Source organism: Macaca mulatta, chromosome 5, assembly GCF_049350105.2.
Source record: "Macaca mulatta isolate MMU2019108-1 chromosome 5, T2T-MMU8v2.0, whole genome shotgun sequence".
NCBI lineage: Eukaryota > Metazoa > Chordata > Mammalia > Primates > Cercopithecidae > Macaca > Macaca mulatta.
Window position 1 is genome coordinate 2609465 of NC_133410.1, and position 27950 is coordinate 2637414.

General features: G+C 48.3%; 1 protein-coding gene across 5 annotated transcripts in view; it reads left to right on the forward strand.

Moving 5' to 3' along the window:
• RNF4 (ring finger protein 4) overlaps nt 1-27950 on the forward strand; it is a 46950-nt gene that overhangs the window by 7839 nt on the left and 11161 nt on the right. For 4 of the 5 annotated variants that reach the window (XM_078002999.1, XM_078003001.1, XM_028848240.2 and 1 more), the window contains 3 exons: nt 13452-13611; nt 21085-21199; nt 23834-23913. In XM_078002999.1, coding sequence (XP_077859125.1) covers nt 13603-13611; nt 21085-21199; nt 23834-23913 — 204 coding nt within the window. In that variant the 5' untranslated portion in view covers nt 13452-13602. Of the gene's footprint in view, nt 1-13451; nt 13612-21084; nt 21200-23833; nt 23918-27950 lie in introns of all 5 variants that reach the window. The other variant, XM_078003000.1, reaches the window with a different exon arrangement.

Sequence of the window (27950 nt, forward strand, 5' to 3'; positions counted from 1 at the left end):
TCCCAAGTAGCTGGGATTACAGGCACGTGCCACCACGCGTGGCTAATTTTATGTATTTTTAGTAGAGACGGGGTTTCACCATGTTGGCCAGCCTGGTCTTGAACTCCTGACCTTATGATCCACCCGCCTCAGCCTCCCAAAGTGCTAGAATCACAGGTGTGAGCCACCACATCCGGCCCTTTTCTTTTCTTTTTTTTTTTTTTTAGAGAAGGTTGTCTTCCTATGTTTCCCAGGGAGGAGTGCAGTGGCCATTTGCAGGTGCAATTATATAGCACAGTACAGCCTAAAACTTGTTTGTTTTTTTTTTTGTTTTTTTTTTTTTTTAAGACAGAATCTTGCTCTGTCACCCAGGCTGGAGTGGTGCAGTGGCACAGTCTCAACTCACTTCAACCTCCACCTCCTGGGTTCAAGTGATTTGCCTGTCTCAGCCTCCCGAGTAGCTGCGATTACAAGTGGGCACCACCACACCTGGCTCATTTTTGTATTTTTAGTAGAGACAGGGTTTCACTATGTTGGCCCGCCTGGTCTTGAACTCCTGACTTCAGGTGATATGCCCGCCTCAGCCTCCCAAAGTGCTGGGATTATAAGCATGAGCCACTGTGCCCAGCCTACAGCCTCAAACTTCTAAGCTAAAGTGATCCTCTTGTCTCAGTCTCCCAAGTAGCTGGGAATACAGGTGCTGATATGGTTTGGCTGTGTCCCCACCCAAATCTCATATTGAATTCCCACATGTTGTGGGAGGGACCTAGTGGGAGGCAATTGACTCTTAGGGGCAGGTCTTTCCCATCCTGTTCTCATGATGGTGAGTAAATCTCAAAGAGATCTGATGCTCTAGGCCCGGATGCGTTGGCTCATGCCTGTAATCCCAGCACTTTGGGAGGCCAAGGCGGGCGGATCACGAGGTTAGGAGTTTAAGACGAGCGAAACCCTGTGTCTACTAAAAATACAAAAATTAGCTGGACATGGTGGTGCATGCCTGTAGTCCCAGCTATTTGGGAGGCTGAGGCAGGAGAATCGCTTGAACCCAGGAGGTGGAGGTTACAGTGAGCAAGATCGCGCCACTGCACTCCAGCTTGGACAACAGAGTGAGACTTCGTCTCAAAAAAAAGAAAAAGAGATCTGATGCTTTTATAAGGGGGAGTTTCCCTACACAAGCTCTCTTTGCCTGCTGCCATCCATGTAAGACATGACTTGCTCCTCCATGCCTTCCACCATGATTGTGAGGCCTCCCCGGCCATTTGGAACTGGCTTTTGTAGACCTCTTGCTTTTGTAAATCACCCAGTCTCAGGTATGTCTTTATTAGCATTGTGAAAACAGACTAGTATAGTAAGTTGGTACCAGTAGAGTGTGATGCTGCTGAAAAGATACCCAAAAATGTGGAAACAGCTTTGGAACTGGGTAACAGGCAGGGGTTGGAAGAGTTTGGAGGGCTCAGAAGAAGACAGGAAAACGTGGGACAGTTTGGAACTCCCTGGAAACTTGTTGAATGGCTTTGACCAAAATGTTGGTAAGGATATGGACAATGAAATCCAGTCTGAGCTGGTCTCAGATGGAGATGAGGAACTTGTTGGGAACTGGAGCAAGGGTGACTCTTGTTATGTTTCAGCAAAGAGACTAGCAGCATTTTGCCGCTGCCCTAGAGATTTGTGGAACTTTGAACTTGAGAGAGATGATTTAGGATATCTGGTAGAGTAAATTTCTAAGCAGCAAAGCATTCAAGAGATGACTACTGTTAAAGGCAATCAGTTTTTTTTTGGTTTTTTTTTGTTTGAGACGGAGTCTCGCTCTGTCGCCCAGGCTGGAGTGCAGTGGCGTGATCTCGGCTCACTGCAAGCTCCGCCTCCCAGGTTCCCGCCATTCTCCTGCCTCAGCCTCCCGAGTTGCCAGGACTACAGGCGCCGCCACCTCACCTGGCTAGTTTTTTGTATTTTTTAGTAGAGACGGGGTTTCACCGTGTTAGCCAGGATGGTCTCGATCTCCTGACCTCGTGATCCGCCTGTCTCAGCCTCCCAAAGTGCTGGGATTACAGGCTTGAGCCACCGCGCCCGGCTGGCAATCAGTTTTATAAGGGAAGCAGAGCATAAAAGTTTGGAAAATTTGCAGCCTGACAATGTGCTAGAAAATAAAATTCCATTTTCTGAGGAGAAATTAAAGCCAGCTGCAGAGATTTGCATGAGTAACAAGGAGCCAAGCGTTAATCCCCAAGACAGTGGGGGAAAATGTTGCCAGGGCATGTCAGAGGTCTTCATGGCAGCCCCTCCCATCATGGGCCCAGATGCCCAGGAGGAAAATATGGTTTCCTGGGCTGGGCCTAGGGTTCCTCTGCTGTGTGCAGCCTAGTGACCTGGTGGCCTGCATTCCAGCTGCCCCAGCTGTGGCTGAAAGGGGCCAACATAGAGTAGAACTCAGGCCGTGGCTTCAGAGGGTACAGGCCCCAAACCTTGGCAGCTTCCACATGGTGTTGAGCCTGCGAGTACACCGAAGTCAAGAATCAGGGTTTGGGAACCTCCACCTAGATTTCAGAGGATGCATGGAAACACCTGGATGCCCAGGCAGAAGTTTGCTGCAGGGGCAGGGCACTCATGGAGAACCTCTGCTAGGGCAGTGCAGCAGGGAAATGTGAGGTCAGAGCCCCCAAGCAGAGTCCCTACTGGAGCACCACCTGGTTGAACAGTGGGAAGAGAACCACTGTCCTCCAGACCCCAGAATGATAGAGCCTCTGACAGCTTGCACTGTGCACCTGGAAAAGCTGCAGACACTCAACACCACCCCATGAAACAGCTGGGAGGGAGGCTGTACCCTGCAAAGCCACAGGGGTGGAGCTGCCCAAGACCTTGGGCACTCACCTCTTGGATCAGCATGACTGGTTGTGAGACATGGAGTCAAAGGAGATCATTTTGGAGCTTTGAGATTTGGACTGCTCTGCTGGATTTCGGACTTGCATGGGGCCTGTAGCCCCTTTGTTTTGGCCAATTTCTCCCATTTGGAATTACCCAATGCCTGCACCCCCATTGTATCAAAGAAGTAACTAAATTGCTTTTGATTTACAGGCTCATAGGTGGAAGGGACTTGCCTTGTCTCAGATGAGACTTTGGACTTTTGAGTTAATACTGAAATGAGTTAAGACCTTGGGACTGTGGAAAGGCATGACTGGTTTTGAAATGTGAGGACATAAGATTTGGGAGGGGCCAGGGGTGGAATGGTATGGTTTGGCTGTGTCCCCACCCAGATCTCATCTTGAATTTCCACATGTGGGAGGGACCTGGTGGGAGATAATTGAATCATGGGGGCAGATCTTTCCCATGTTGTTCTGATGATGGTGAATAAGTCTCACAAGATCTGATAGTTTTGTAAAGGGGAAGTTTCCCTGCACAAGCTCTCTTTGCTTGCCGCCATCCATGTAAGATGTGACTTGCTCCTCCTTGCCTTCTATCTTGATCGTGAGGCTTCTCCAGCCACGTGGAACTGTTAAGTTCATTAAAACTCTTTTGTAAGTTGACCAGTCTCAAGTATGTCTTTATCAGCATTGTGAAAAAGGACTAATACAAGTGCACACCGCTGCACTGGCTCCAGTCCCGCTTTTAAGGCTCCATTTGTTTCTTAATTGTGACTGTTTTTACTTGCAGTGTAAAGGCTTCATTTCCCCCATCTCTGAAATTATTTTTTTTCTTTTTCAAAAACGCTCTGCCATGTATTCAAGGTATCTGCCATCTCTTTCAAGCATGTGATCAGCTTGATAACTTTTGCTGGGGGTCAGTGTTCGGAATGACAGGCTGGAGTGCAGTAGCACAGTCATAACTCACTTTAGCCTCGACCTCCCTGGGCACAAGCGATCCTCCCATCTTAGCCTCCTGAGTAACTGGGACTACAGGCGTGTGCCACCACAGCCTGCTAGGTTTTTTTTTTTTTTTTTTTTTTTTTGGTATTAATATTTTGTGGAGAAAGAGTTTTACTGTGGTGACCAGGCTGGTCCAGAACTCCTGGGCTCAAGCAGTCCTGCCTCAGCCTCCCAAAGTGCTGGGATTACAGGCATGAGCCTCTTTCCTGGCCCTAGAGTTTGCTAATTTCATTCTTTTTTTTTTTTTTTGAGACGGAGTCTCGCTGTGTCGCCCAGGCTGGAGTGTAGTGGCCGGATCTCAGCTCACTGCAAGCTCTGCCTCCCGGGTTTTTACGCCATTCTCCTGCCTCAGCCTCCCGAGTAGCCGGGACTACAGGCGCCCGCCACCTCGCCCGGCTAGTTTTTTGTAATTTTTAGTAGAGACGAGGTTTCACTGTGTTAGCCAGGATGGTCTCGAACTCCTGACCTCGTGATCCGCCCGTCTCAGCCTCCCAAAGTGCTGGGATTACAGGCTTGAGCCACCGCGCCCGGCCTCATTCTTTTTTTTTGTTTGTTTTGAGGCAGAGTCTCACTCTGTCACCCAGGCTGGAGTGCAATGGTGCAATCTCGGCTCACTGCAACCTCTGCCTCCCGAGTTCAAGGGGTTCTCCTGACTCAGCCTCCTGAGTACCGGGGATTACAGATGCCCGTCACCATGCCTGGCTAATTTTTGTTTTTTTAGTAGAGTTGGGGTTTCACCATGTTTGCCAGGTTGGTCTCAAACTTCCAACCTCAGGTGATCTGCCCACCTCGGCCTCCCAAAGTGCTGGGATTACAGGCGTGAACCCAGACCTTGATAATTTCAGTGGGGAAAAAAAAATCTTATTTACATGTTTGGGCCAAGTGCTATGCTAATGGGTGGGGACACCTTGATAAGTATTTGATAAGTTATGTTTCTTGTCTTAAGGGAGTATAGAAGGAATGGTTAAGTCAGCACTGGGAGGAGTGAGAGAAATTGAAGCCCTTTGAGGTAGGCCTTGAATGAGCAGAAATTCCCCCAAAGGGTGGGAGTGGCAGGACCAACCTGGCCAACTTCGGACCTTCTTTGAGTTCCAAAGTCAGGTACTTTGAACTGGCTTCCAGGATTCCTGGAGTAAAGTACAGTTCTGCTTGAAGTGTTTGTTTGGAAACATGAGTTTGTTCCAGTGAGGCTGCTGTATTAGATAACCACTTGAGAGTTTGCTGTACACCATGTCATCTGTGAGAAACGTTAGGTGATCGTGAAAAGTTGAGGCCAGCTGTACCAAGCCATGTAATATACACCCCTTCAACATAGATCAGTCACCTCAGTTGACTTGTTGTATGTGAGCCACAGTTGTGTACATCGGATGTTACAGCATTCACTCGCTTTGCCTCCACTTCTCAATAACTCACAAGCTGTAAACCGTCTGAGGCCCACTTCCACAGAGCAAGCCTCAGGCTTTTTTCAAGGTAAAGTATCACAGTTACTTGTATTTCTTAACCATTTAACGTGTAGAACTTTACTACCATTTTCACTAGATTGTTTTGTGTATGTGTGTCACTGACAAAATTTTTTAGTGTTGTGCCCCTAATTCCATTTTTCCTCACAAATGGTGGGTTTTTGCGTAGCAAGATGCTTTTTTATTTTTTTTAAGAAACACATGTCTGTAACTGCAAATGAACCCAGAAAAGTGAGGAGGAGTTGGGAGAGGAGGTTGGCTATATGATATGAAGACTTTGGCGTATGTTCTGTAGGCAATGCTTGTGATTATTTGGGAGCACTTGCAATATTCTTGGATATTTTGGAGCCTGGTGATTCTTTGCATTACCTTGTGGTGCTTTTAACTTCCATGAACCTCCTCCTCCCCCTTCTCCCTTCTGCCTTCTGTCACCTTCAGAGCATTCCTGTTGTGTGTGCCTGTTTTTCTTTATCTTTACCGGGAGCCAGTGATTTTTTGACTTGCATGTGTGTTTTTGTTTTGTTTATGATATTTTTTTGAGACAGTTTTGGTTTTTTTGTTTTTTGTTTTTTGTTTGTTTTTGAAGACAGAGTCTTGCTCTGTTGCCCAGGCTGGAGTGCAGTGGCACAGTCTCTGTACACTGCAAGCTTCGCCTCCGATGTTCACGCCGTTCTCCTGCCTCAGCCTCTGGAGTAGCTGGAACTACAGACGCCTGGCTAATTTTTTGTATTTTTAGTAGAGACGGGGTTTCACTGTTAGCCAGGATGGTTTCGATTTCCTGACCTCGTGATCTGCCCACCTCGGCCTCCCAAAGTGCTGAGATTACAGGCGTGAGCCACCGCGCCCGGCGTTTTTGTTGTTTTTAAGACAGGGTCTCACTCTCACCAAGGCAGGAGTGCAGTGGCGCGGTCATGGCTCAGTGTAGCTTCAACCTCCCACTCTCAAGTGAGCCTCCCACCTCAGCCTCCCAAGTAGCTGGGAGCTGGGACTAGAGTCACACACCACTATGCTCAGCTAAGTTTTTGTATTTTTGTGTAGAGACGGGGTTTCCCCATGTTGCCCAGGCTGGGACACTGACTTGTTAGTTTACTTTCTAGGGAAAGTGTTGAGAGTTGAAGAGGGTCTAGATTAGGACTTCTGGATGCTGGATTTCTCCACCAAGATGCAAGCCCTTAAAGAGCTGGGTTTGGCTAGCCCTTTGGTGACAGCTTGTATTGCTCCTCAGCCCACAGATGCACCTGACTAAGGACAGAAGAACATGTCTCTCTTGAGGAGCCTGGAGCCGGAGAAAGTGCTGTTTGAGATTAGGCCTCCTCTGCTGTGCCCTTCAGAGAGTTCCCATTGTGGGGCACTGCTCAGCTGCTCCCACCTGGTATGGGTCAAATAATCAGATTTGTGAGCATCTCACAACCAACTCTATAGCCCAACCAACCCTGAATTCTGGATACAGTAGAGGCAGCTAAGCTGCTAGCTGGTCTTCTCCAGCAGGCTTTGTGCTCAGTGGCCATTAACACCAGGTAGCTTGGCAAGCCTGCCTCCTGTGCTGACTGTGGGCTCTGGGGAAGTGTCGAGAATGTTGACGGCCTCTAGCATCTGAAGTACACCTGCCCATCGGCCTCTGGAGGAGTTGATCCTTCGATTTCCTTCATGATCTTACCCTTTCTCCTGGCCTCCAGAAATTACGTTGTTTTTGTATGAGACTCCAAAGCCTAGGCCATCTTGGCTGAAAGATGTGAAAGCCCTTTGTGCCTTTCAGGACCCTGGGGATTTTGGTTGTAGCCTGATCGCTGGTGGCAGCTTAATCAGGGCCATAAGATAATTTTATGGAAGACCTGGTTACTTGGCATCTGAACCTGCCTCATTGCCTCTCTGAGCATAGTCTGCTGCTTTCTGCTTTGATCAAATTCATTCCTCTTGTCCCTGCAAACCTTCAAGGGAGGCCAATGTTCGAGGCCCCTGAGCCTTAGGAATAAATAACTCTGGGTGAGAACTGCCTGTCATTGGCTCTGTGCCGGCTTTCTTCAACCTCCTCTGAGTCCTCCTCTAAGTCTAAGCCATTGTGATTAGCTACATCCTGCCAAGTCTCTTCTGGAAATGAATAAAGCCCTTGCTAAGAGCCGGAAACATTGGTTCCAATTCCTCCTGGGGTGAAGCTTTGTTTTATTGAATAGCACTCATACCTGTAAGAAGAGCCATTTTCTCCAGCCCTTCTGATATAACATCTGTTTATTACTTCATGTGTTGATCATTTGTCCAGCTAGGATATATGCTCCTTGGGTGGTTTTTTGTTGCTGTTTCCCATTCCGTTCCTAGCCCCTGGAGCAGTGCCTTACCCAGACTAGGCACCTGTGAATAGTGAGCAAATTAGCTGATAGAGTTGCCTTCTGGGTGCGAGGAACCATACTGCGTGTTTCATTCAGCGGCCACTGGTTCCACAGAGGTGAGGCGTTCTACTCAGTTAAAGATGCGGACACTGAGGCACAGAGGGCAAGTCTTTGTCCAAGGCTGTAGGGCTTATTGGCTAGCCACATCATTGCTGACCACTTACCACATACCCTCATTTGTATAATGAGCAAGAGGCTCGTATTTCTTCTGAGTATTAAGATGTGGTTATTAATATGACTGAGGGTATCAAAGTTCCGTTTAAGAGGTGTTTGTGACCAGGTGCAGTGGCTGACTCTATAATCCCAGCACTTTGGGAAGTTGAGGTGGGCAGATCACTTGAGGTCAGGAGTTGGAGACCATCCTGGCCAACATGGCAAAACCCCATCTCTACTAAAAATACAAAAATCAGCCGGGCATGGTGGTGGGTTCCTATAATCCCAGCTAGTTGGGAGGCTGAGGCATGAGAATTGCTTGAACCTGAGAGGTAGAGGCTGCAGTCAGCCAATATCACACCACTGCACTCCAGCCTGGGTGACAGAACAAGACTGTCTCAAAAAAAAAATTATGTGTTTTTATTTATTTGTTTATTTTGAGACTGAGTTTCACTCGTCGCCCAGGCTGGAGTGCAATGGCACTGTAAACTCCGCCTCCTGTGCTCAAGTGATTCTCCTGCCTTGGCCTCCCGAGTAGCTGTGATTACAGGCGCCCACCACTACATCCAGCTAATTTTTGTGTTTTTAGTAGGGAGTAGGTTTCCCCATATTGGTCAGGCTGGTCTCGAACTCCTCACCTCAGGTGATCTGCCCACTTTGGCCTCCCAAAGTGCTGGGATTACAGGCGTGAACCACCATGCCCAGCCCAGGTCTCTTATTTTCAGTGGGTGATTGTATCAGACCCTGCCTCCCAGGCAGGATTTGAGGGTTCTGTGTACCTGATGTAGGGCTGGGCTAAACAGAAGAGCTTCTCATTAGAGCATCTCCCCGTGGACTGGCTGCAGAGTTACAGCATCATTCTGGTTCTGGTGTGCTCCCCACTGCCCCTTTTCCGCTGACTCACTCTTTGCTCATAGGAATACAGTGATATGAGATACAGTCGTAGAATTTGGTTCCAGTCTGACCCTCTTCCTGTTTCCTGCCCGCCTGACAGTCTGTCTCTGTCAATTAGCAGACTCTCTTATATATGATAGAGACACATGCACATATGAATACACAGTCTCTGACTTACAGTGGGTTTTTTTTTGTTTTTTGTTTTGTTTTGAGAGAGAGCCTCGCACTCTTGCCCAGGCAGGAGTGCAGTGGCGCCATCTCGGCTTCCTGCAGTCTCCGCCTCCCTGGTTCACGCCATTCTCCTGCCTCAGCCTCCCGAGTAACTGGGACTACAGGCGCCGCCACCACACCTGGCTAATTTTTTGTATTTTTAGTAGAGACCCGGTTTCACCGTGTTAGCCAGGATGGTCTCTATCTCCTGACCTTGTGATCTGCCCACCTCGGCCTCCCAAAGTGCTGAGATTATAAGGCGTGAGCCACTGCGCCTGGCCAATTTACAGTGTTTTATTTAGGATTTTTCAACTTAAGATTTATTGGGAGTTAACCTCATTGTAAGTCAAGGAGCATCTGCACATCATATACATATATACCATAAATATACATAATTAAATGTCATACTCCTGCTAGAGTTGGGGGGGTCAGTATCTGAAGTGCTTATAATAGCTTTATGTGGGGGTGATCCTCTAAGAATAAGAGAATAGTTACGTAGACCTTAAATAATAAATTATAAGAATGAAGAAAGCCCCGAAGCCCCCCCAACTTCCACCCTGTCAGTCACCTCTCTGTCCTATACTCTGTCACTACCCCTGCGCCTCACGGCTTTCTTCATGCCTGGTCTACCCTGAATCTCCTCCTTGGTCTACCGTCTGACTTGTTCAGTCTCCCATCTGTTCTCTTCCGCACCTTTGTTGTCCTCAGTTCTCTCCCCACCTCCACACAGTGCTTGTCTGGGACATCCCTCTTCCTTCCGCCCACCCCACCCACATACATTGTTTCTTGACTGACACCTCCTGTCACTTTAGGCCCCATTCAGTGCCGCTTCCTCTAGACAGCCCAGCTTGATCCTCAGTGCAGTTAGGCTGGGACTGCAACTCCTTTGCTGCGGCTTCCACTTGCTTAGGTCACCGTGTCCCACTTCCGTGTCTGAGCTCACTGGCTGCCTTTTAGTTCCTCAGCCTGTGCATTGCAGCTGTTCACTGCTTCTTCCTCCTTGAAGAAGGAGGTTTTGTCTAAGTGACAGCTCCAGGTTATCCTAGGTTTGTTTCTTTTAAATTCTCTTTTACAGATTCTATCTACCTGCTTCCCCAAGTTTTCACACATTCTGAAATCTCTACGTCCATCCCAGTTCTCACTCTTGAGTTTCCAGCTACCTTCGGCCCTTTCTCCCTGGGTATCTCACACCCCACTTTTCTAAAAGTACACTCAGCTCCTGTTTCTATTCTCCCTTCCCTTGTTGGGTTTTGTGGTATCACTCTTGCAGGGTAAGAAGCTAGATAACCTTGACATGAGTTGTTTCTCCTTTCACCTTGGAACTTTAGGGCTCTCTTGACCATCCCCAGTCAGGAATGACCACTTCTCTACCCCAGCTCCTCTTTTCTTAGTGGCGGGGGTGCCATCAGCACCCCACTCTTACCCTCATTTATTCCTTCAATAAATGTGAGCATCCGCTTTGTGTAAGGTCTTAGCTAGGTACAAAGTAAATCGAGCCCTGTCCTCGTAGCACTTGTGTAAGTGAGAGCATCCTGGACGAGAGGCTGGAGGATGGTGGGGCCCTTTCCTGAAATGGAGTGTATGTTGGCGGAAGGAGGAGGCATGGGTTCCTTTTGGAACACACTAAATTTGAGATATCTGAAAAATCACCATCAGTGTTCCAGCTAGTTTCTAGAATTGATGTATTTGATTCTGGCACTAACATACCTATTTGAGGGTGCAGGTTTTGGTGTCAGACTGCCCTGGTTTAAGTCTAGGCTCTGTTTACTAGGTGTGGACGACTTTGGGCAAGTTACTTAACTTTAATCCTTAGCTGCTTCATGTGTAAAAAGGGGACCATAACAGTGCCTGTTTCCCTACTGGGTGATACGAGGAGCACATGTGGTAATATTTGGGAAGCACAGTGCCTTGTGCAGATGCATAGAAGGCACATCTCAGCTGTTGTTAGTTTTCTTATTCCACTGGACTCTCACCTACATGATCCAGAACCCTTTGTAGTTGGTGAGGGCTACTTTCCCATGACCCCTAAGGTCTCCTTTCACTCTGCATTTCTACATTTCTGCATTTATTTCTTTTTTTTTTTTTTTTTTTTTTTGAGATGGAGTCTCGCTCTGTTGCCCAGGCTGGAGTGCAGTGGCCGGATCTCAGCTCACTGCAAGCTCCACCTCCCGGGTTCACGCCATTCTCCTGCCTCAGCTTCCCGAGTAGCTGGGACTACAGGCACCCACCACCTCGCCCGGCTAGTTTTTTGTATTTTTTAGTAGAGACGGGGTTTTACCGTGTTAGCCAGGATGGTACATTTCTGCATTTCTACATCCCCACTATGAATGAGGCAGGGAGGTATGCAGCCCCTTCTTAAAGCTGGGTGGGAGGTCGGGCGTGGTGGCTCATGCCTGTAATCCCAGCACTTTGGGAAGCTGAAGCAGGTGGATCACCTGAGGTCAGAAGTTTGAGACCAGCCTGACCAACCTGGTGAAACCCCGTCTCTACTAAAAGTAGAAAAATTAGCTGGGTGTGGTGGCACACGCCTGTAATCCCATCTACCTGGGAGGCTGAGGCAGGAGAATCGCTTGAACCTGGGAGGTGGAGGTTGCAGTGAGCTGAGATTGCACCACTGCACTCACTCCAGCCTGGGCAACAGAGTGAGACTCCGTCGCAAAAACAAAACAAAACAAAACAGTGGGATGTGATATCACACAGCGTTTTAGGGCTTGAGCAGAAGGTTGGAGCTGGGCACTGGAAAGGTGAATTTGGAGAGACTGTCAGCCTGTGCTGTGGGGCTGAGTGTGGTGATGGGTATGTGTCAGCCCATAGACCCTGAGCCTTTACAGTGTGTCTGCACTGCTCCAAACACTCTCTTCTAATAACTTCTGGAATCCTTACACACCATTGAGGTAGGTGCAGTTCTGTTCTATAGACAAGAAATGGGGCACAGAGAAGTTCAGTGCCATGCCCCAAGGTCACAGGTTGGGGTTCAGGTGCCTGGATTTTTTTTTTTTTAGATGGAGTTTGGAGTTGGGCTCTCGTTGCCCAGGCTGGAGTGTAATGCTGTGATCTCAGCTCCTCCACCTCCTGGGTTCAATAGATTCTTCTGCCTAATTCAAGAGTAGCTGGAATTAGAGGCATCCACCAACTCTCGGCTAATTTTTTATGTTATTTAGTAGAGATGGGGTTTCACCATGTTGGCCAGGTTAGTCTCAAACTCCTGACCTCGGGTAATCCACCCGCCTCGGCCTCCCAGAGTGCTGGGATTACAGGTGTGAGCCACCGCACCCAGCTGGTGCTTGGATTTCAATCCCAGTTGCCTGGCTCAAGAGATGTGCCCTGATTGCAGTGCCAGCCTGGCTCCACACACCATGCTTAGGAGTTAGGTCTTGATAAGGATCCAGGGAAAGTTGCTGCGGCAAATGTTTTGGAAAGATGGCCTGGCAGTAGGGTAGATGTGCACCCAGGGACAGGAGACCCAGCATGAGCAGGCATGGTAATGGTGCAGAGAAGGATGACACGGCAGCAGCACTGGGGATGCACAGAGGGTGGATATGAAGAGCGTTCCTGTTGTTTCCGCCACCTGGATCCCTTTCACCTGTGTCTGCTTTGCAACTCCATCCCATTATGCTACTTCAGTATGTACCATGGTGTAGTCTCTGGAACAGCAGCACCTGGGAACTTACTAAGATGTGTAAATTGGAGGGCCTAGCAGCCTGGGCTTAACAAGCCCTCTGTGGGGGAGCCTGATGCTTGAGGCTCATGCTTGAGAAGCACTCTCCTAATCTAAGCTGCTAGCACCCAGCAGTGGGTGACCACAAGGGTCTTGTCCTTGCTTTGGCTCTCTCCTAGTCCCTCAGCCTTGTCCTGTGCTCAGGGCTTGTGGCTCCATTACCCACTGCATTGCTGACACTGAGTTTACCGTGTTCAGCCTCACTTCTCAGTGAAATCCAAGGGCCTCTCAACCTCTGCATCTGGTGATTTCTCTGCCTTTGCTCAAAGCTTCTACTTGGCTGCCTAGTCCACAGTCTCCTGGTTCACCATTCACCTGGTCCCAGCAACAGAAGTCTCAGCTGGACACACAGTGTGCTTTAGAGTGAATGGCTCTTGTCTCCTCAACTCTAGATGACAGTGAAATTGTGGGAAGAGCCTGAGGCTCTGAGCTCTGTTTGGCCTCAGAAGCTCTTTCCCTTCCCTTCCGGTTACGGTTACTGAGGAGTTGGTGTGGTCGTGTGTGGCAGTCCTGACTTGCACCTCTTCCCAGGCATTAGCACAGTACCTTGCCGAGATGGCAGGAGCCAGAAAGGAGGTAGCATAATAATTACAGTTGCAGACTTTGGGATCAGGAAGTCCTATATGCAACAAGAATGCTTGCTTCCTAAGATGAATATAGAATTAAGGATGTCATTGCGTAACATATTCAGCAAAGAACCTAGGGACAGAAAGGACCAGTACTTTATCGAGCTGAGCTTTGTTTCAGTGATGTAAGTGGCAGCATTTATCAAATCAGTATCTTTGTTTTTCAGGACTTGAAAATACTGGAAATCTGTCCGGATCCAAACTCTTTTGCAAGCCAGATGAGTAACCAAACGGCATGAAAGGTTGAGAACATTTGACTTCCCTGCAAACCTTGGTATAGATCACTTCCTCTCCTGTAGGTTGGCACCAAAGAGCACAATGAGTACAGTAAGTTTTATCTCTTGAATTTGTGATTTTTTAGGGCTAATTAACTACCTTCTTCCTTGTAGCACATGAATGAAAGTGAGTTCCATAATGGCACTTCAGAGTAGCCCCACTTCTTGAAGGAGTGTGTATAGGATCTTTCTGGTAGTTACATCAGCTCACTTATCGACACTGAACTAAATTCCAGTCATAAAGGGCAGTGCCCAGAAGACAAAAGGCTAAGAAGGAATAACTTAGGGTTTGGTAATCTCAGACCTTCACAGCAGTCGTCAGCGTCATGGAAATACTAAGACTTTTTGCTTTTTAAAATTATTTGTAGACTGGGCATGGTGACTCACACCTGTAATCACAACACTTGGGAGGGGTTAAGGTAAAAGATCACTTGAGCCTAGGAGCACCCAGGGCAACATAGGCCCTATCTCTACAAACAAATAAACAAAAAAAAAATTGAGCCAGGCGTGGTGGGGTGCACCTGTAGTCCCAGCTACTTGGGAGGCTGAGGCAGGAAGATTCCTTGAGCCCAAGAGTTCAAGGCTAGCTATGATGACACCACTGCACTCCAGCTGGATGACAGAGTGAGACCCTGTCTCTATAAAAGTCTTTCCACCCAGTTTTCCATTTTTCCTTCTATTTTGTTTCTCTGTGACGTTCTTGGTTCATTCATTGTGAGCATGATAGTAATGATCCATAGTGAAAAGTTTCTTATATTCTGTGACCAAAGTTGATTCGTCATTATAATAACTGTTTAGAGCTTTTGTTTATTTTCTGAAACAGGGTCTTGCCCTGTCACCCAGCCTGGAGTGCAGTGGCCCAATCTTGGCTCACTGCAACCTTCACCTTCTGGGTTCAAGTGATTCTTGTGCCTCAACCGTCCACATAGCTGGGATCACAGGCGTACACCTCCCCGCCCAGCTGATTTCTGTATTTTTAATAGAGACAGTTTTTGCCATGTTGGCCAGGCTGTTTTTGTTTGTTTTTTGAGATGGAGTCTCTCTGTGTCGCCCAGGTTGGAGTACAGTGGCACTATCTCGGCTCGCTGCAACCTCTGCCTGCTGGGTTCAAGCAACTCTCCTGCCTCAGCCTCCTGAGTAGCTGGGATTACAGGCGCCTACCACCACACCCAGCTGATTTTATATTTTTAGTAGAGACGGGATTTCACCTTGTTGGCCAGGGTGATGTCAAATTCCTGACCTCAAGTGATCTTGGCCTCCCAAAGTGCTGAGATTGCAGACATGAGCCACTGTGCCCAGCAGTTTTTGTTTGTTTTTAAGAGACAGGGTCTCTGTCTGTCTCCCTGTCTGGCGTGCAGTGGTGTGATCATAGCTCACTGCAGTCTCCAACTCCTGGAGTCAAGCAGTCCTTTCACCTCAGCATCCTGGGTAGCTAGGATCATAGGCATGCACCGTCACACCTGGCTAATTTTTAAGAAAATATTGGTTGGGGCCGGGCGCGGTGGCTCAAGCCTGTAATCCCAGCACTTTGGGAGGCCGAGACGGGCGGATCACGAGGTCAGGAGATCGAGACCATCCTGGCTAACACGGTGAAACCCCGTCTCTACTAAAAAAAAAATACAAAAAAAAACTAGCCAGGCGAGGTGGTGGGTGCCTGTAGTCCCAGCTACTCAGGAGGCTGAGGCAGGAGAATGGCGTAAACCCGGGAGGCGGAGCTTGCAGTGAGCTGAGATCCGGCCACTGCACTCCAGCCTGGGTGACAGAGCGAGACTCCGTCTCAGAAAAAAAAAAGAAAAGAAAATATTGGTTGGGCGTGGTGGTTTACACCTGTAATCCCAGCACTTTGGGAGGCCAAGGTGGGCGGATCACAAGGTCAGGAGCTCAAGACCATCCTGGCTAACACGGTGAAACCCCGTCTCTACTAAAAATACAAAAATTAGCTGGGCATAGTGGCAGGCACCTGTAGTCCTGGCTACTCGGGAGGCTGAGGCAGGAGAATGGCGTGAACCCAGGAGGCAGAGTTTGCAGTGAGCTGAGATCGCGCCACTGCACTCCAACCTGGGGGACAAAGCAAGACTCCGTCTCAAAAAAAAAAAAAAAAAAAAAATTTTTTTGTAGGCATGGAGTCTTGCTTTATTGCCCCGACTGATCTTGAGCTTCTGGCCTCAAGCAATCCTCCCACCTAGGCTCCCAAAGTGAGTGACCATATCCAGACTGTTTAGAGCTTTTATTGCATCTGTGAGGCAGCTCTGGTTTGGTGTAATTCAGGTATCACGTGGAACCCCTTGAGCTCTAGAGGAGATTGCCTGAAGGTCCCCCTGTCCCAGTTTATTCCCTACTGATAGAGTTCCCACTGCAAGGTGGTTTAAATGATCTAAACTCTAAAACAACTGTTGTCTGAGATCCTGAATTCCTTGTCAGACAGACCAGATGTGAAATAGCCTGCTGATTTCTTCCAGTGCTCCAGAGATGCTGTGAATGGTATGGGAAGATGGATGGTGGGGGCAGGATGAGGCTGAACAAACAGCTCTCAGAGGGAACGGTCATGGAAATGCTGGTCACACCCTCTGAGTCATTTGAGTGCTCACCCTCTTCTGTTACTTCCTGGCCATTCCTGGCCCCCATTTTGCTCCAGGACCCACTTTTGATGGTGATACACAAAAAAGCCTGCTTCTTTGACCTCCCACCTTGGTGCTTCACCTGCAGGTTACCACGTAGCTCACCTATAGGGAAATAGGTGCTCTAAGCCTTACCTCTGAAGCCCCATCTCTGCTTAGGCTGGATCAGAACAGGCAAAACAATGTAGCCTTTTGTGAGTGTGTGTGAAGAAATTGGTTAAAATTCCTGAAAGTTATGGTGTGGTTATAGCTTATGTGGTTGTGATTGGATGGTCAGTTTTCACCAAAAGCTATGGACCTCTGAGGGCCCTGCTAGTAAAAAGGAGAAGAGTTATGACCAGAATTATGGGAGGGCGAGAGGGGAGAGTTCTGCAGATATTCCTGGATTTATTGAGACTGTCTTGAGTGGTGCAGGGAAGCTACTTGGGGGGAGGAGGGGGCTCAGAGAAAGCAGAGTGGGAGGGTGAAGGATGTCCTCAGGAAGGAGGTAACATTTGAGTGGGTTCTGGAAAGCTGGGCAAGAATTGGCCAAGTGAAGAAAGGGAGGGATGGGTACTCCAGGCAGGGAAGAAGCTCTGGATAAAGGCATGGAGGGGTCGATAGAGCAGGCAGGAAAGAGGATTCCTGAGGTTAGGGAGGGGTGGGGACATTCCTCTAATTATCCATGAGGGGAGATTTGGGGTCCAGGACCCATGGCTGCTTTCTTGGCTCCCTCAGTGGGGCCCCGAAACCACACAGGTAGTTGTGGGACATGAAGGTCTGCTTAGCAGTGTCTAGTAAGAAAGACTTGGTCTGCTACAGACTGGGCATGGTGGATCACAGGAGTTCGAGACCAGCCTGGCCAACATGATGGAACCCTATCTCCACTAAAAATACAAAAAAAATTAGCTGGGCATGGTGGCAGGTGCCTGTAATCCCAGCTACTCGGGAGGCTGAGGCAGGAGAATTGCTTGAACCCAGGAGGCAGAGGTTGCAGTAAGCCGAGATCGTGTCACTGCACTCCTGCCTGGGCGACAGAGCCAGACTCTGTCTCAAAAAAAAAAAAAAGACTTGGTCAGCTACAAGGGAAGGAGGGTACAAGGACAAAGGACATTATCAAAGAGAATGGGATAAATTTTTTATTTATTTATTTTGAGACAGAAGTCATGCTCTGTCGCCTAGGCTGGAGTGCAGTAGGTGCAATATTGGCTCACTGTAACCTCTGCCACCCGGGTTCTAGTGATTGTCCTGCCTCAGCCTCCCAAGTAGCTGGGACTACAGGTGCGTGCCACCAGGCCCGGCTACTTTTTGTGTTATTAGTAGAGACAAGGTTTCAGCATCTTGGCCAGGCTGGTCTTGAACTCCTGACCTCGTGATCCATGAGAATGGGGTAAATATTAAAGAGTCCTAAGTGTTTGAAATGCTTGTTTTCCGGTGCTGTAAAAAAATAGCATTTGAACATAAATTTAATATTTTCAGCAAGGCCTTTTTTTTTTTTTTTGAGACGGAGTCTCACTCTGTCGCCCAGGCTGGAGTGCAGTGGCCGGATCTCAGCTCACTGCAAGCTCCGCCTTCCGAGTTCACACCATTCTCCTGCCTCAGCCTCCCGAGTAGCTGGGACTACAGGCGCCCGCCACCTCGCCTGGCTAGTTTTTTGTATTTTTTTAGTAGGGATGGGGTTTCACCGGGTTAGCCAGGATGGTCTCGATCTCCTGACCTCGTGATCCGCCCGTCTTGGCCTCCCAAAGTGCTGGGATTACAGGCTTGAGCCACCGCGCCCGGCCAGCAAGGCCATTTTTATACTTTCTGCAGAAAGGGTACACTCACCAGTAGTTTTGCCGTGAGAGTACATTGAATAAAGGAGACAGGGTTATTTATAACTTGGTGTGTTTACCCTATTGCTGTGTTCAGTTTTTATTGGCTGGAATGGGACCTCACATTCTGTATTTGTCCCAATTGGTTAGTAACTTACAACTTGTTGTTGTTGTTGTTGTTGTTGTTGTTGTTGTTGTTGAGACGGAGTCTTGCTCTGTCGCCCAGGCTGGGGTGCAGTGGCCGGATCTCAGCTCACTGCAAGCTCCGCCTCCCGGGTTTACGCCATTCTCCTGCCTCAGCCTCCCGAGTAGCTGGGACTACAGGCACCCGCCAACCCGCCCGGCTAGTTTTTTTGCATTTTTTAGTAGAGACAGGGTTTCACCGTGTTAGCCAGGATGGTCTCCATCTCCTGACCAAAGTGCTGGGATTACAGGCTTGAGCCACCGCGCCCGGCCGTTGTTGTTGTTGTTGTTGTTGGGGGGGAGGGGAGATGGAGTCTTGCTCTGTCTTCCTAGGCTGGAGTGCAGTGGTGTGATCTCGGCTCATTGCAAACTCTGCCTCCTGGGTTCACACCATTCTCCTGCCACAGTCTCCTGAGTAGCCGGGACTACAGGCGCCCGCCACCACGCCCGGCTAATTTTTTTTTGTATTTTTTTAGTAGAGATGGGGTTTCACCGTGTTAGCTAGGATGGTCTCAATCTTCTGACCTCGTGATCCACCCACCTCAGTCTCCCAAAGTGCTAGGATTACAGGAGTGACCGCGCCTGGCCAGAACTTTGTAAAAGAGGCAAAGGCAGAGGAGAATAAAGGAATGAGGAAGTAACTTATGGAATGCTGAGAAAGGTAAAAATAACCTTTAAATAAGGAAGAGAAACAGGCTATGATCTAATGCTTGCTTGGACTGATATAAGCATGCTAGGGTAAATATTTAGGCTAAATTGTGGGAGCTAAGAATATAAAGTACATTGATTTCTTTTTTATGGCTAGCAGATATTTAATGTTAGTACAGGTCTTTGAGTAAGTTTTGCTTTTAAGAGAAGTTACTGTTTATTTGTAATTAGATGGGGAGGAAAGTCTTTGAAGAGGAACGTCTACTTTTTACATAAGTAACCTAGTAACTGCTGGGGAAACCCTTAAAACACTAGGCAGTAGAACTCCACTGAGGTTATTGTCAGCTCACTTGAGGCCAAGAGCAGCTGCCCACCTGGGAGTTATGGCTGCTGTCACTTGGCCTCTGGGCCCTCCTGGGGCTGTTTTTGTGCTCCTTAGTCGGTGGGAAGTTGCTAGACCCAGCTTCATTTCCAGAACATCTCAAGCTGCCATTTGATAAGAGTAGCATTGCAACACAGATATAATTAGGCTTATCCCTGTTACCTGGCATGGGCTTGGCTGGGTGGTGAGTGTTCCTAGATCTTGTATGAATCTCACTTGCAATATCTGGTCCTTTCAGAGTTTCCTGGGACAGATTGACCCTAGTAAGGCTAAGGAATTGGCATAGTAGCATATTCCACCTCTGCGTAGTACTTTACATGCATGATCTCATTTAGACCTTATAACAGTTCTTCAAGGCTGGTACTGGTGGGGAACTTGAGACTTAGGAGTGCAATACTTGTCCAGGTGGTCCAGTGTGAAGGATAGCAGGACAGGGCACAGGGGAGAAGAGCACAGAAATACACAGTGGGAATAACAAGGCGACAGGCTCTGTTGGGAGGCTGTGTCTCTTGGTTAAGGTGGAGGGTATTCTCAACTCGTCTTTTGGGACCAGCCAGCCCAGAAATGGCTAGAGCATATTGGCAAAAGGCAGCCTAAGGATTTGGAAGAAAGGCTGGTCAGAGCGTCAGTTGCAGATCAGCCAGTTGAAAGCCTGAACCTTCCGGAAGACATGGCTCTTGGGTAGCCACTGGGAACATCCTTAAAACAGGTTTGGTTCTCTGAGTTCTTTGTGGGGGATGATTGTCTGGTGTGAATCACAGTTGATAATACCCTGAAAAGTTCAAGGCCACATTTCCCCGGGGAAGATGAGCTTTCCACAATGTATAGAAACTCAGAAAACTCCAAGTTCTTTATGCTAAGAAACAAAAAGGGCTCAGAAAGGCTGGACACAAAGTCAGGGAAGAGAAATTGATAACTTGGTTAAAGGGAAGGGTTTCCAGCCTTTTGGCCAGGGCATCCACGACAAGTCCAAATCCTGACTTGCCCTGAAGCTTTTGTAAAGGGATGCATCGTGTCCCTTTTGACGTGCCAATAGTTTTTGTTTTTTTGGGTTTTTTTGTTTGTTTGTTTTTGAGACGGAGTCTCGCCCTGTTGCCCAGGCTGGAGTGCAGTGGCACATCTCAACTCACTGCAAGCTCCGCCTCCCGGGTTCACGCCATTCTCCTGTCTCAGCCTCCCAAGTAGCTGGGACTACAGGCGCCCGCCACCACGCCCGGCTAATTTTTTTTGTATTTTTAGTAGAGAGGTGTTTAACCGTGTTAGCCAGGCTGGTCTCGATCTCCTGACCTCATGATCCACCTGCCTCAGCCTCCCAAAGTGCTGGGATTACAGGCATGAGCCACCACGCCTGGCTTGTTTTTGTTTTTTTGAGATGGAGTCTCACATTGTCGTCCAGGCTGGAGTACAGTGACATGATCTCAGCTCACTGCAACCTCCGCTTCCTGGGTTCAAGCGATTCTCCTGCCTCAGCCTCTGGAGTAGCTGGGATTACAGGTGCCTGCCACCAGGCCCAGCTAACTTTTTGTATTTTTAGTAGTGATGAGGTTTCACCATGTTGGCCAGGCTAACCTTGAACTCCTGACCTCATGATTCTCCTGCCTCAGCCTCCCAAAGTGCTGGGATTACAGGCATGAGCCACCACCCCAAGCCGACCTGCTGATGGTTTGATAAAACAGAAGTTTTACTTTCTAGAATTTCTACTTGTTGTATGTCTTGGATGATTTCTCTCTGTATAAGCATTCAGTATTCTGGAATCTCAAGTTTTGAGAGGAGCCCTAACTTCAAGTCTACTCACTGACCTGTTAGTGAGGTGAACCGTTTCTGTTGTTGCCCCTTTAGTTCTTCCTGAAACCCTGACATTCTGATGTTCATGTGACTATTCTTTCCCCCTTGCTACTCAGAGAAAACGTCGTGGTGGAGCAATAAATTCTAGACAAACCCAGAAGCGAACTCGGGAAGCAACCTCCACCCCCGAGATTTCCTTGGAAGCAGAGCCCATAGAACTCGTGGAAACCGGTAAGATTGCCAGGGACACTACAACTGTGGGATGTTAAAGTGGAGAGAGGTAGCTCACTGTACCAGGGTGAGCTATTAGAAGGTGTTTTCCGTGTCTTTAGAAGGCCTATGCAATCTCAGCTCACCATTTACAACTGAAAGCTTCACGGATTCTGAAATAGCCTCTCAGCTGGTTTAACTATTCAACTCTGATAATGTTTAGCAGTGGGGTAGGACCCATTTAGAAAAGTCTCTAGTGCCAATGAGATAGCCCACCTTTTCTTTTTGAAATTACATCCCCAATTTGCTTGACCTCATAAAGGACTTGGCCTTCCTCCTCTGGTTTTCATTAAGACACAAAGTCACCCGCAAAGGTAAACTTGTCCACAGAGCTCTCTGTGTTGGAGCTTGGTGTAGGCAGAGTCCAGATTGGATTTCGCCTTTCTGCCTGCTCAAGAAGTGGTTGATGACCCGCCTGAGTTAAGTCCCTTTGCTCTGCATATATTGTTTTTATAACTAGGATATCTGCAAACTGGCATTTTAAACAGAAGCAGCTTAGTGCAAGATAAATTTCATGGGCCCCCCAGGAGTAGTGAAGTTCTCTATGTGGTCTCTGAGTTTCACTTCTACAAGTGAATTCTTGAAAGCCTTGACTTGAGGCTAAGATCCTGGCTCTAGACCAAAAAGGAACCAACCGCTTTCCAGCATGGCACTTGTCATCCTCTAGGCAGTCTTACCCCTGTGTGTGCTTAGGGCTGCCCATTAGAGCACTTTTTTGTTTGAGACGGAGTTTCACTCTGTCACCCAGGTTGGAGTGCAATGGTGCGATCTCAGCAAACTGCAACCTCTGCCTCCCAGGTTTAAGCGATTCTCCTGCCTCAGCTTCCCAAGTAGCGGGGATCACAGGTGCCCACCACCACACCTGGCTAATTTTTTTGTGTTTTTAGTAGAGATGGGGTTTCACCATGTCAACCAGGCTGGTCTCAAACTCCTGACCTCAGATTATCCACCTGCCTTGGCCTCCCAAAGCGCTGGGATTATCAGCATGAGCCACTGCTCCAGGCCTAGAGCACTGTTTTTGTAAGAGCCCAGAATTGTGTTCACCAGAAAGAGAATGGTTCAATAAATTGTTGTATATCAGTATATGGACTGTTGGGCAGCCCTTCTTTTTAATAAAGAATGCAATAATGTTATATAAATTATATTGTATATCTAAGGTTATCATGGTTTTTATTCCTGTGAAACTTTATGATACAAGAAAATAAAACAGGCCAGCCAGATTGCTTGAGCCCAGGAGTTCCAGACGAGCCTGGACAGCATAGCAAGACCCTGTCTCTACAAATAAAAAAATTAGCCAAGTGTGAGAGGCTGAGATCAGAGGATCACTTGAGCCTGGAACATTGAGGCTGCAGTGAGCTGTGATCATGCCACTGCACTCTAGCCTGGGCAACAGCAAAACCCCACCTAAAAAATAAATAAAAGAAGTTACGTTAGGCTGGGCGCTGTGGCTCGCGCCTGTAATGCCAGCAGTTTGGGAGGCTGAGGCGTGCGGATCACCTGAGGTCAGGAGTTCCACTGTGCCTGGCCCATTTAGTGCTTTTAAATATTAATAGTAATCAGAAACAAAATGGTTGTGAGTCATTTTTTACTTTCTATAAATGGAAGTTGTACATTAACTGTTTGGTCCATGTCCTTTTCACCTTCATCCTGTGCTCACGTAGACATCACAGTATACCCTAAGGGCTGAAAGGCAAGCTTCACAAGAGATGCAACCCATTTTGTGTGCTGAGGTTCTAGGGACCAGTAAATATCACTGTTATTCTCCATCCAAGTAGGGAGACACTTGGGAGATAAATGGAGATTAAAAGTTTGTCCTTGGCTGGGCATGGTGGCTCACGCCTGTAATCCCAGCACTTTGGGAGGCTGAGGCGGGTGGATCACAAGGTCAGGAGTTCAAGACCAGCCTGGCCAAGATGGTGAAACCTCTTCTCTACTAAAAATACAAAAAAATTTAGCCAGGGATGCTGCCGGGTGCCTGTAATCCCAATTACTTGGGAGGCTGAGACAGAATTGCTTGAAGCTGGGATGCGGAGGTTGCAGTGAGCCGAGATGACGCCACTGCACTCCAGCCTTGGCGACAGAACGAGACTCTGTCTCCAAAAAAAAAAAAGAGTTTGCCCTAGATCCCTAGATTAACCAATGAAGTCACTAAACTAAGCCTGACTTTTGGTCCTTAGGCCAGGGGAGAGTGGTCTGCTTCCCCTACTGGGAGGAGCGAAGGTTTCAGGCTTGTCCATCCCAAAGAGAAAGGCCCAGGGCTGGGCATGCATGGTGCCTTCTCCCAGATGGGGCACAGAGGCATAGCCGTGTGGAAGTGGGATGCCGTGGCATAGAGGTGTGCGCGTGTGCACACATATATAACCGCCAAGGTACATTTGTAAAAACCATACATCCCCACTCAGAGGAGAATTCTGGAAGGGTGTTGACTGGCTTTCCCTCCTGAAGGAGGTGTTGGTCCTGGTGCTCTTTACAGTGTGTACTTCAGGATTATTTTAGTTAGGGGTAAACGTATATTACGTTTGCAGTCATACTAAAGGGTAGAGGGATACAACCTTATTTTCCTCTTAATGCTTGTTGAAATACTTTCTTTTGAAGCTGGAGATGAAATTGTGGACCTCACCTGTGAATCTTTAGAGCCCGTGGTTGTTGACCTGACTCACAATGACTCTGTTGTGGTAAGTGTTGGAGTGTGAGAGTCGGCTCTTTCTTGGGTGTGGGTCCCTGGCCAGTGCCAGCATCTGACAGCCTTGGTCACAGACTACAGGTCAAGGTTATAGCTTATGCTAAAGAAGTTCATGCATCTTGTGGAATTGAGCTTTTAGAAAGAAACTGTAACAACAACAATAATAAAGAAGTACATGCGGCCGAGCGCGGTGGCTCAAGCCTGTAATCCCAGCACTTTGGGAGGCTGAGATGGGTGGATCACGAGGTCAGGAGATCGAGACCATCCTGGCTAACACGGTGAAACCCCATCTCTACTAAAAATAAAAAAAAAAACTAGCCGGGCGAGGTGGCGGGCGCCTGTAGTCCCAGCTACTCGGGAGGCTGAGGCAGGAGAATGGCGTAAACCCGGGAGGCGGAGCTTGCAGTGAGCTGAGATCCGGCCACTGCACTCCAGCCTGGGCGACAGAGTGAGACTCCGTCTCAAAAAAAAAAAAAAAAAAGAAGTACATGCGTTCAGTGATGAGAGCCCAAAATGAAAAATGTTTCAGGAAAAATTTGTTATGGCCTTGTTGCCTATGGAGTAGGTCTGTGTAATCTGACCTTGCCACACCTGGGCACAAAATTGGTTTGGGGAAAATCTCAAGGCCCCCACATCTGCCTTCAGTCCCTGATTACACAGTTTACACCAGCTGTGTGACCTTGGGCATGTGACTTAGCCTCATTAGCCTCATTCACTTTCCATGAAATGGGGACAGGTCACTCATGTCAGTAGGGCATGGTGTAAGAGATCTTACAAGAGATGCCATGTTTGAGTGCCTGACACCTAGAATGGTGCCCAGTCACTGTGAGTTTATGCCCTCCCACCTGAAAGGAAAGAACATTGGCCCAGCACTGCCAGTGGGAAATCTCTCAAGTTCTAAAAGCACCTGCTGTTGAGCATGGCCTCGGGATGCAGGCTCCCTGCATTGCCACCTGATGCCTGCTGTGTCCTGATGCCAGGGAGGCCGGAGTCCAGGAGGCTGCCTGTGTCCCTGTCCCATGGCACCAGTTGCAGACTGCAGGGGACGTGTGTGTTGCGTGTCCTGCCTGCCAGGAGGGAGGCCTTGTCTGGTCAGAGGACACATGGAGAAGCTATTTCTAGTAGACCTGTTTCATGGTACATGCAGGTCTGGGAGTCTGGTCAGCATCCTAAGTGCCGGTTTGCCTCCGAAAGATGCCACTTGAGCATTTTCTGACAGTGTGCTCGGACTGCAGATCAAGGGTGGGGCAGTGGCACACTTGGCAGCATTGGCAGTGGGGTGGTAGGTGCTGCTGAGGAGGACTGTAGGGTGTGGGGGCTGCTAGTAGCTGAGTCTTCGCCTTGGCCCTGGGTTCACTGGTGTTTGGGTTATCCTGTCTGGCCGATGCCAGGGTATCTGAACAGGGACATACCATAGGTGTTGCTTCTTAGCTGTGCTGAGAACTTCAGAATAGGGTTGTACTGAGAAGTTTCAAGACTTCAATCCATAGAAAGGGGCAGGGATGGAAAACCATCTGAGATAAGCAGCAGTGGGTTTAGTTGTAAGTGGTCTCTGCTTAGGTCTCATTAGTGTTTTCTCTGAGGTACACATACGACTTTGCTTATCCCTGTGTACTCTATGGATTTCTGGAAAGAGAACTAATTTGGTATGTAACTGAAAGCTACAGCACAGTCACTGATTTTTTTTCCCTGTTTTTCTTTTTCCCAGCTGACACCTTGGTTTCACCAGTTGCTAATTAAAGCTGAAAAGTGGTGTCTGCAAAAGTTTTTTTTTTCTTGAATACTCCATGTTCACCAGTCTTCTTGGCCTTTTCTCTCTGCCGGACCCTGAGGAGAGAGCTAGGATTCTGACCACAAAAAGACAATTACTGATTTTGTGTTGGCTGACAAACCAACATCATTTCCCCTTTCACACTTGTGTTTTCTTTTGCTTTAGAAACAGGATCTCAGACTGGGCGGGGTGGCTCATGCCTGTAATCCCAGCACTTTGGAAGGCCGAGGTGGGCGGGCCACGAGTTCGGGAGTTTGAGATCAGCCTGGCCAACATGGTGATACCCCATCTCTACTAAAAATACAAGGATTATGGCGGGCACCTATAATCCCAGCTACTGGGGAGACTGAGGTAGGAAAATTGGTTGAATTCAGGAAGCGGAAGTTGCAGTGAGCCAAGATCATACCACTGTGCTCCAGCCCGGGTGACAGAGTGAGATTCTATCTCAAAAAAAACAAAACAAACAAAATATAAAACTTAGCCAGGCGTGATGATGCGCACCTGTAATCCCAGGTACTCGGGAGGGTGAGGCAGGAGAATTGCTTGAACCCAGGAGTCAAAGTTTGCAGTGAGCTGAGATCACGCCACTGCACTCCAGCCTAGGTGACAGAGCAAGACTCTGTCTCAAAAAAAAAAAAAGAAACAGGGTCTCACTGTGTTGCCCAGGCTAGAGAGCAATGGCATGATAAGACCTTACAAATGCAGCCTCCAACGCCTGAGCATAAGTGATTCTCCCACATTATCCTCCTGAGTAGCTGAGGCTACAGGTGCATGCCACCATACCCTACTAAATTTGGGTGGGGTGGTGGTGGTGATTTTTTAATATTTTTGTAGAGACAGGGTCTCACTGTGATGCCCAGTCTGGTCTTGAACTCCTGGGCTCAAGCAGTCACCCACCTCAGCCTCCCAAAGCACTAGGATTACAGGTGTGAGCCACCACACTGGCCAGCTTTGTTTTGTTTTGATGACTAAACTGCTCTTGCTACAAGGGCTTCCTCTCTGCACTTCCCTACCTTCCTTCTGTTTCCCTGCGCTAGGGCTCTATGTTGTCAGTCCTACTCCCAATTAACCTGGGGCTGCCTGGTTAACCTTTATAAGATCTGCAGTCATTGGGAGACCCAGGGACTGGGAATATTGGCATTGAGGGAGCTGCCCTGGAAAATGGATGGGTGGCCAGAGGGAGAGCTGATAGGTAAAAGGGAGACACTCCTGGCTTGGGAGGCAGGAGTCTTCGGTTCTGGTCTGAGATCTACTGGTCAGTTTGATCAGTGGATTTATCTCACACTGTCCTTAGTGTTCTCAGCCACAAAATAATTGTTTTGGACTTGATAGCTCTTGCTAATCATTCCCCACTTATTTTTGGTTTTAATAAGTCCATTTAATAAATGCCAGTTTATGAATTTACACTGAGACGTATACCTGAGTTTGGAATTCTGCCTCTCTGAGCGAATCTGTTTGGGAGGCCTCTAATGCTATTCACTGAGGACAAGGGGCATCTATAGATGGATCATGTGTTCAGGGTGACCCTAGACTCCACCTGCAGGAGAATGTAAAATGGATAAATGTATTCTTTCTGGAAGTGGGGTAACCTTCCTTACCAGTTCCACCAGGACCTGTTGAATAGCTTGAGTGCACTGCTTTAGCTCCTGGAGCTCTGTACCTTTAAGACAGGAATCCCTGGATACCAGGATCCAGAGGTAGCCGTCAGAACATCAGGGAACCCTCCAAACTCTGTGCCTGTGGTCCCAGCTACTGGGGAGGCTGAGCAAGGAGGATCTCTTGAACTCAGGAGTTCAAGGCCAGCCTGGGCAACGTAGTGAGACCCTGTTTCCTTCAAAAAAGAAAAAAAGACTGGAGGCCGGGCGCGGTGGCTCAAGCCTGTAATCCCAGCACTTTGGGAGGCCGAGGCAGGTGGATCACGAGGTCAGGAGATCGAGACTATCCTGGCTAACATGGTGAAACCCCGTCTCTACTAAAAATACAAAAAAAAACTAGCCGGGCGTGGTGGCGGGCGCCTGTAGGCTCAGCTACTTGGGAGGCTGAGGTGGGAGAATGGCGTGAACCCGGGAGGCGGAGCTTGCAGTGAGCCGAGATCACGCCACTGCACTCCAGCCTGGGAGACACAGCGAGACTCTGTCTCAAAAAAAAAAAAAAAAGAAAAAGAAAAAAAGACTGGAAACTCTGCATGCAGGTGTGCACCTTCTTCCAACTTTCAAAGGAATTCAAAGCCCCTGAAATATGAAGGGAAATGAAAAATG